Source organism: Mesocricetus auratus, unplaced genomic scaffold (genome assembly GCF_017639785.1).
Source record: "Mesocricetus auratus isolate SY011 unplaced genomic scaffold, BCM_Maur_2.0 Super-Scaffold_4256, whole genome shotgun sequence".
NCBI classification, from domain to species: Eukaryota; Metazoa; Chordata; class Mammalia; order Rodentia; family Cricetidae; genus Mesocricetus; species Mesocricetus auratus.
In genome coordinates this window covers 48561374-48570206 of record NW_024429182.1, presented here as the reverse complement: position 1 = coordinate 48570206, position 8833 = coordinate 48561374, and the positions used below count along the sequence as shown (strand labels likewise).

Genomic DNA, 8833 nt, shown 5'->3' with positions numbered 1-8833 from the left:
TTCAGTGGTTTTCAAACAATGGTTTATTGAACCCACTTAACATCTGGTGCCTTCTCAGAGTTTCTGGGCCCAGGCCCAATTCAGACTCACAAAGACATCAGGACCAGGGTGGTGACCAGCAGGAGGAGCAGCACCCAGAGCAGGGGTCTTGAAATAGAGTTCCTGCTGGAGCCTGTCAGAGCAGGGGTGGGGAGGGTACACCTGGAGCTGTCTGTCAGATAAGAGCCTGGGCTATCTTTACTTAGTTTCTCATCTAGTGGAGTTACGCCACCTCTGAACTTCCCTGTTTCCCGTTTCATCAGCATTTTTAGAGAAGGCCATGGCCCTTGGGGCACCCCCAACCCCTGGTACCTGAGGGCTTGAGTTTAGCAGCATCCTCAAAGCCCACTGCTCCTGGAGAACTCACAATGTCCAAGGCATGGACAGTGCTATTGTGGTGACCAGTGGACCGTCGGTGCCCTGCCAAGGAGAAAAACTCTGGCTTCCATCCGGTGGTCTGAGAGTCAGCCACAGGTCTAAGGCTGTATCAAAGAATAACGCTCCCACCCAGACTCACTTGCCATCCCAGAGTCACATACAGTAGAGCATGTTTCTGATCCCTCAGGGTAGCAGACAGAGGCACTACAGAAGAAGTAGACCTGATAGAAAGAAAAGCAGTCAAGGAGTGGACTAGTTTTTTGTTGCAGCTGGGCTGGTAGCACAGAGGCAGGGTTGAGGGATTCCAGTGCAGGACTGCAGGGAAAGACATGGGCCGGCAGACTTAAGACCACAGCTGCTCCATACTGGTGGGGATGCAAACTGTGTTGTTCCCAATTTGGAATTCAGATCTTCCTCTTCCTGAGAGCCCAAACCTGCAGTAGAAGACACTCCCCGCAGGCAGGAACTGCTGCATTCAAGAGAACTACAGCCGCCTGCCTGTTCTCTGCCTTCTGGCCCTAGGAGCAGAACTGTTGCAAGGCAGGGTGTTTTCTCCCCACCCACCCAGTTAACGGGAGCTGAGGTTTAGCCACAGAGCCAGGCAACATGTCTGCTATTTTCTCTACTCCTCTTCAATACCTGGAGGCAGAGGGGAAGACAAGGCACCACTGCTTTCAGGAAGCAGAGCCCAGGGGAGGTGGCCAGAGGCAGCACCAGCCAGAGGCAGCACCCGTAGACCTCAGCCACGGCACCCTCCATATAGGAGGTCAGTGCCTCTTGGCGTGGGAGGCAGTACACAGGCAAGATGGGAAAATGCCAACCTGAGTGACCCTGCCTCAGCTCTGCCTGCCAGTTCATACCGGATTAGTTAAGGGCAGTGATTTAAGCAGGAGAGATCTGTGAACAGTGGGTGATTGATAGGATATGCTGGGCTACCAAGCATGGATTGGACTATATAGTGTTACCTACAGTGTCATCTGTACACCACACAGAAGGTTAAACACCCCAAGTGCATCCATTTTTTTTTTTATCTTTTGGAGAAGTTGCTATGTTATAAGCCAAAACAGAAGAACAAGGAACACGCTATCATTTCTAGAATCAGAAGTGAGGTCACAGGAGAACACCACAACTGGTGTTGAGATTTAGGGTCGATTGAAGCCACACTGGTGTTTCCCTCTAACATGTCTTTTGTACAGATTTGCATGTGTAGGGAAATGTGCATGCCACAGCACACGTGTGAAGGTCAGGCAGTTTGGAGACTCAGTTTTCTCCTTCCACAATGTGTTTCCATCCAGGAATCGAACTTAGGTCACTAGCCTTGGCACCAATTACTTTTACCTGCTGAATCATCTTGTCAGCTACTTCTCCCTTCTTTCCCAAGTTGTTTCCGGGTCCTCTCTCCAAAGCCCTCGCCTCCTACCCTGGCTTCTGTCCACAACACCTGGGGAAAGCCAGCCCCTGTGCTGGGATCTTTGCAGTGTGCTGACTTCCACTCCACAGTGGGACGGGGCCCCGAGGAATGCAAGGTCTTCCTACCAGTCCCCTAAGGGTGCTTCCGGCGCTGGAGTCAAGGAGAGTGAAGGTAGTGACGGTGAAGCGCCGGTAGTGAGACCAGAAGAGCAGCTCCGCCCTGTCCAAGGCCACCATTTGTGTTCTGTAGTTGTCACCCTCGAAGGGACACCTAGATCAAAGAGAAGTCCAGATGCCTCCTTAGGGGGATGTGGCTGGCAGGAGCCCCCTGGGGTACAACTTAGTCACCTGCTGCTACTCACCCATCTGACAGAATGGGCCACTGGGGCTGTTGGAAGGGGTTGGCCGTGGGAGTGGCCCAGCACTGGTGTAGCATCAGGACCATGCCGGGGTCGGTTCTCTGCAGGAGACGGATCTCCACATGGACTGGTTCTTGGAGCAGTCTCGCAAGGGGATAGTCACGCTCCCGATAGTAGGAGCTGAAAGTCTTGTCTGTGGAGAGAGGGGCTTACGAGCCTAGGGCAGACTGCATCAAGGCATTAGAGGCAGGAGGGAAAAAGCAGTGGTGGGCTGGGGTGAGGGAGGGGGCCGTACCCTTGGCAATCCTCAGCTCCAGCCGCAGGGGTCCAGACTGGGTCACAGGGGCAGGTGGTTGGGGTGAGAAGATAGATGCCTGAACAGGCAGGAAGTCACTAGCGTTGAAGATACAGCGAACATGAAGCCTGAAGTCCAAGAGCAGGAAGTTGGGGAAGGCCACATTATCAGAGCACTTTGTTTAATCAACCACATCCCATCCAGGGATGCAGTGGACAGCATCTTCTGCCAGGTGCAGAGATGTTCCCTGAGTCATCACTAGGGTCATGGACATCACTGTTCACCCTTTCCTCTCTTCTGCCCACCTGATCTACACAGCTTGAGCTGGCTCTATCAGGTCCTACTCTGGGTGCCAGGTACCATGGTATCAAGACAACAGGGCTCTGTCCTGACACTTGAGGTCTTTGAAGGCTGGTGTGAAGACCTGGATTGTGGAGCCAGGAACAAGCCTCGTTTATCCCCTTTGCACTACTAAGGGGTTCTAGTGAGGACTGTGTGAGGCCACAGGACTCTCAGGACCTTGCTTTGCTTGTCTTTGCATGTAGCCTACGAATGTCTGGTGTCTCCCTCAGTAGCCTGAGTGTCATGTGGTCACCAATACATGCCTCCAGGGTTCCATGCCCAGTGCCAACTGATGGTGTGTTATGCAGCTGTTGTGAAGGTCCTACCCTCTGCCGTCTTGTACCCCTCTAACCTAACCCTGACAGGCTCCAGCCGTTCCCTACACTTCTGTTCCCCCTCCCCCAAAGTCCCCAGTGCTGTGCTGAAGCTGGTTGCTCCAAGCACTTAAGTCCAAAAGCTTAAAGCATGCCACAAGACTTGTGTCCCCAGCTCTGGGTCATAAGTACTTTGTGCTAAAGTGAAAGACTTTTGTTCTCTGATACCAGTCTCACACCCCAACCCTGTGGCAGATGGAGTCGGGGAGAAAAGGGCTCCCAGGCACTCACATGGTGCCAAGCACAGGCTCTGGACAGCCCATGGCTGATGCACTGGCTGTCTCTGGCAGAACACACTGACCGGAGCTAGCTGCCTTGTTCTGAAATCTCAAAGCCAGGTGTAACAAGGGCAGGCTCCTTTGGGGTCACCCCTCCTGTCAACCCTAGGCAGCTGGGATGGTTGTGGCCCCTGAAAACAAGCACAGGTTCAGGAGGCCTCTCCCTTTAGGGTTCCTCTCCTAGTTCCTTCCTCCACCACATCCTTAGATGCTTCGGTCTGAGGTATAGTCACGTCCTATGTGGTGTCATAATCTGTAGGCAATAACCACAGCTTCCTGGGGCCTGGAAGGGATGCCTTCAGTTACTGAAAGCTTAGTTCTTAGAGGATAAAGGCAGGGCTCACTGGGAGAGCCGCAGTTGGCTTTGCCTGGGCCTCATATACAGATAAACACAAAGGACTTAGCCTCTCATTTGCATGGTAGGGGAGGCTCCAAGACATACATTCGCTCATTTAGGGCCGGTCACACAGATAGGTGACAGCAGAGTTGGGATTTGCCCCAGCTGCCTCCAAATCTGTGCTGAGTTCTCCTGCAGCCCTCTCACTCACCGGAAGACACTGTCCCGAGTGATGGAACCCTTTGGCCCCTTTTGGACGTCAATGTTAGACACCAGCTGGTTCTCATAGATGAGCTGCTCACCAACCACCTAAGGAGGAGGTAGTGAATGAGTGAGATCCCCATTCGCTTCCAGCCTGCAGCCTACCTCTAACTGAGGACGGAGAGGTAGCTAGCAGGTGAGGCCTCCCAAGAGGTGGGATTCACCTCTAGCTCAAGCTCCACTCCTACCTGGATTGTCGTTCCACAGAGGGTTAGAGGAACATGGAAGACCACAAAAGCGCTTGTCTTCTGGGTAGGGGGGCATCTGCTGGGGGCATAGGCCAGGTGGATATTGTTCAGCATGACCCTGTGTGTCAAGGCTGTTTCTTGGGATATGGCCAGGGTGAAGTAACCACTTCTGGAACACTGGAGAGTGGCTAGGACAAAGGCAGATTCAAGAGGCAGATCAGAACATTGGGACTTTGTCTCTCCAGGGCAGAGACGGGACGGGCTCTGTGGGTGACAATTGATTTAATCACTAGCCGGGAGTCAAAGGACCTGAACCCTCTTCTTCCCTGTGGTGGTCTCAGCAAATGCCCTGCTGGGCTGATGGACAGAGCTGATGAACGAGACAGAACTGACTTATGGAATGCAGATGTTTGAGATCTGTAGGTCAGGGTCACTAAGGAGGAGCCTAACAGTTCCCTGGGGCAGGTGCTCTTCCTGACTGAGGGTGTCTGCATGCACCTGGGAGCTGGGTTCTCTTAGGCGGCATGCAAGGCAGTTCAGCTGGGTGGAGGGGAGACTTCCCTGCCATGCCAGGATCCAGAGGAGCATGCTTGGCATGAGAGGTTGTACCTGTGTTGCCATAGTAACAGGGTACTTCTCTGGTGTTGTCGTAGCAGCAGCCAGCCTGCTGACAGGCTTCCTTGGAACTACTTTTTATCATGCAGGGAATGTGCCCAGAGGCTACCTGACACTGCTCCTGGGTCAGATGGGTCCCTAGGGTTAGTGACAGAGCAGTGAGGAAATGATTGCTCAGAGCACAGAGGCCCCAGACACAGGCATGTGCACACAGAGGGCTCCCACATACCTACAGAATCCAGCTTAGTCAATTCCAATGGTTCCAAAGTGCCCCACTGGGGATGAGGCACAGTGGGCCCAGCAGGTCCAGGTCCCGGGGATGGTGGAGCAGGAGTTGAATGGATGAAGCTGTGCTCTGGGTACAATGTGCTGAGAAGAGGCGTGTGGCCAGACCCAGCCAGCGTGTGGCCAGACCCAGCCAGCGTGTGGCCAGAATTGGTATGTGGGACAAAAGTATGAGGTGTAAAAGGTTGAGGTGTAGTGGGTGGAGCCAGGTAGGGGTCCGGAGTCACAGTGTGGTCTGCTTTAGGACAGATCAGAGTGACATCTTGTGCTGTATCCACGTAGCCATTGGGTAGTACAGCTTGCACGAACACTCTCAGGTGGAACCGTCCATCCTGCAGGTGAGAGTGCCGTGGAGAGAAGCTGAGTGTGGCCACCTGACAGGTCAGGTGAGCGCTGGGCTAGAGGCCAGAGCATGGAGCCTGGCTGTTGATCTGTCCACCTAGCCCCGGAATGGTTGCCTGTGGTGTTAATGGGAACTGAGCAGCTCTGATACAGGGAGTCGATTTGTGGCGTCTCAGGACCTAATCTGTCACCTACCCACTCCTCCACCATCATAGGCTCTATTCTTATGACCATGGGGAGCTGTTAGGACAAGCTCCCTCTGTTCTCACAGGTGTGACTGTCCTTACCTTCTGCAGCACATGGCAGCCTCTGTAGTCAGCTGAGAATACTGCAGGGTCATGGGGCTCAGAGATGACCCAGTGGTAGCAGATAGAGCAGTTATTCACCTCAAACCGGTTCCCAAATTCATCTGGGTAAGGGGAGGAGGCAGGAGGACTTGAGGTACTGGAGAGTGAGAGGTTGCTGGGAACTTCTGAAAATCTCTGGACAGAGGCAGGACCTAGTTTTGTTTGCTAGATTGGCTATGTGGCCTTAGGCAAGTGTCTTTCCCTTTCTGGTTTTCACTTCTGCAGGGGTTAAGTGGTCATTGGTTCTTTGTACCTGGGGTAGAGAGTATTCCCAAGGTGTCAGGCAGACTGAACACCTTGTAGTCTAAGTTTAGTTATCTCAGATCTTGACTGAGGCATCCAAGATCCCCAGGAGGCAGAACTTTCTTAGGGGTGGACTAAGGGCAGAGTAAAAAAACCAAGCTTATTTGCCATGTTAAGGGGCCCTGTTAGGTGCTCACTCACTTTGTGAGCTCAGAACAGGAGTACCAAACACCCCACCCTGTGAGCCTGCCCCTCACCTTTCCCTTTCAGGGTACAGGGCAAGTGGGGTGGGGGTCACCTTTGCAGACGGGACTCTGAAGCTGCAGATTCAGTTGTCACACAGAGTCCCCCATCCCTGTTCTCTACATTAAGTTCCATTCCTCAGGGCTCTCGAATTCAGAGTGTGGTTTGTGGGCCTGGAGCTTTGCAGCCATAAGATAAGGCTGGAAATTCAGAGCCCAGTAGTTTTGAGTCATAATGCCCCTTTCTCATAGGTAACCCCTGTGCAAGAAGCCTGGGAAATTCTGCTCTGGTTACCTCCCCATCTCTGGGTGGTGACAGGGCAACAGGCTGGCTGCTGCAACCCTCTGGATGGCCTCTACTCTTCCTGCTCTCCCTTCAGGGAGGAGGTCTAGCTCCCTCCTTGCTGCATGCTGGGCTTGGGGCTGGGACGGAAGTTGGGATAGGCCTATGCCAGCACTCACCCAGCACCTTGAATCGGATAGTCTGGTTTGACCTGGGGATCACCAGCAGCTGCATACCCTGCACCCCACAGTCATAGCTGTATTCAAGGCCAGGCTTGGAGTGTAGATGCTGACCCAACCTCAGGGGAGTTGCCACCAGCAGAAGCACGGCCACAAAGCAACCCCAGGCCATGGCGGAGGCTCCTGCCAGTACACACCACAGACACCCACAGCTGCTAGAACTTCCCTCTCAGCTGGGGAGCCGGGCCCTTATATGGATCAGGTAGCAAGCAGCAGCCTTTGAGGGCTAAGGAGATTCACCTGCTGGGTAGCCACTTAGTTTACAAGGGGCTATGGAGAAACTCCTTCCCCTGAGGCAGCAGAAGGCACCTTCCATCCTGGGTCTATCAGAGATGTTCAGAAAAGCTGCACTTGACCCCTCACTCCGTTCTCTGTGGCAGCTGGGACTGCCTAAGGATTTCTAGTCAAGAGGTTGCAGGCAGGCTATAGGACAACAGTTACATTCCTGAATGCCTCAGTCTACTGGCTGGGTGCTTTCAAAGTCTCTCATGGGTGTGGGAACTTCCTGCCTAGGCAGTCCTCCAGGGTCACCTTCTTCCTGTCCTGGGCCTCAGGACCCTAGGAACTGAATGTAAGGCTACTTCCTGCCCCCATCTGACCCCAGCTTCTGGAAGAGTTGGGAGTGTGCAGGGTGGTGGGTGGTGAGCAATTAAACCAGTGGTAGCACCTTTCAGGGTTCTCTAGGGTTAGACCAGTTAATTGTTAGCTATCACAGGTGGGCATCCTTTGTTTGAAAATGTGACATTCCAAATGCAAGAGTAATCTGAAATCTACGCACAAGCATGATGAAGAAAGTGGAAATCTGTTCTTGACCTTGTGGTGGGTCACTGTGAATATGCAAACATTATATATATATATATATATATATATATGTATATGTATGTATATAGGCTAGGAAGGTGGCTCAGTGGGTGAGAATGCCTGCTGTGCAAGTGTGAGGACCTGAGTTCAAATCCCAGCATCTGTGTAAAAAGTCAGGCATTTGTAACCCCATTGCTTTTGGGGCTCGAGATAAAAGGATTTTTGGGTCTTTCTGGCTGCTAGCCTAGCTCCTGGTTCACTCTCCCAAGGGATTACAGCATAGAGTGATAAAGCAGGTTTGCCCATTCATGTTTTGACACTTGACGCAAGTTAGTCACTTGGGAGGAGGAAGCCTCAACTGAAAAGATGCCCCTATCAGGTTGGCCTGTAGGAAATGTTTCTTGATTGATGAGTGATGTAGGAGGGCCTGGGCACTGTGGGGGTTCTCTGGGCAGGAAGTCCTGGGTTATATAAAAAAGGAAGGCAAGTGAGATATGAGGAGCAAATAAACAGTGTTCTTCTTGGTTTCTTCCTGCCCTGACTTCCCTCAGTGATGAATGATTACCTAAAAGCATCAAATGAAATGAACCTTTCTGCCCCAGGTTTCTTTTGGTCATGGTGTTTATCACAGTAGCAGAAACCAAACTAAGACAGCAGGCTACCAGATGCTGTACTCTGGCCTCTACACACACACACACACACACACACACACACACACACACACACACACACCACTTCTAGTCCCAAGCATTTGGATAAGGGGTACTTAAACCTAATAAATAAGCTAATAAGAATAGATAATGGGGACTGGCTGGAGAGATGGCTCATAGGTTAAGAGCACTGACTGCTCTTCCAGAGGTCCTGAGTTCAATTCCCAGCAACCACATGGTGGCTCACAACCATCCATAATGAGATCTGGTGCCCTCTTCAGGTGTGCAGACATACATGGAGGCAGGATGTTGTATTCATAATAAATCTTAAAAAAAAAGAATAGATAATGGAACAGATGTGGCTTCCTAGATAGACTTAGGGAAAACTCAGGAGATGTATCTACCAGGCTTATTGACAATAATAAATGCCTGGTGTTTTTAGAAGGCAATAACCACAGGGAAAGTGGCGAGGGGTTGCTAGTCACCTAATGTCTTCCCGGTTTTCTGTTCAACAATTGTAAGAGA

The 8833-nt window shown here is 52.0% G+C and overlaps 1 protein-coding gene across 1 annotated transcript; it reads right to left on the bottom strand.

Moving 5' to 3' along the window:
* Window positions 1–7024, bottom strand: Zp1 (zona pellucida glycoprotein 1). The gene is given in 12 exon segments (NM_001281552.1): window positions 1–172; window positions 352–459; window positions 557–638; window positions 1954–2098; window positions 2190–2379; window positions 2482–2609; window positions 4024–4121; window positions 4262–4449; window positions 4871–5014; window positions 5106–5493; window positions 5791–5912; window positions 6798–7024. Coding segments are annotated over 12 exon segments (1851 nt in total). The 5' UTR covers window positions 6970–7024; the 3' UTR covers window positions 1–86.
* Window positions 7025–8833: the final 1809 nt, after the last annotated feature.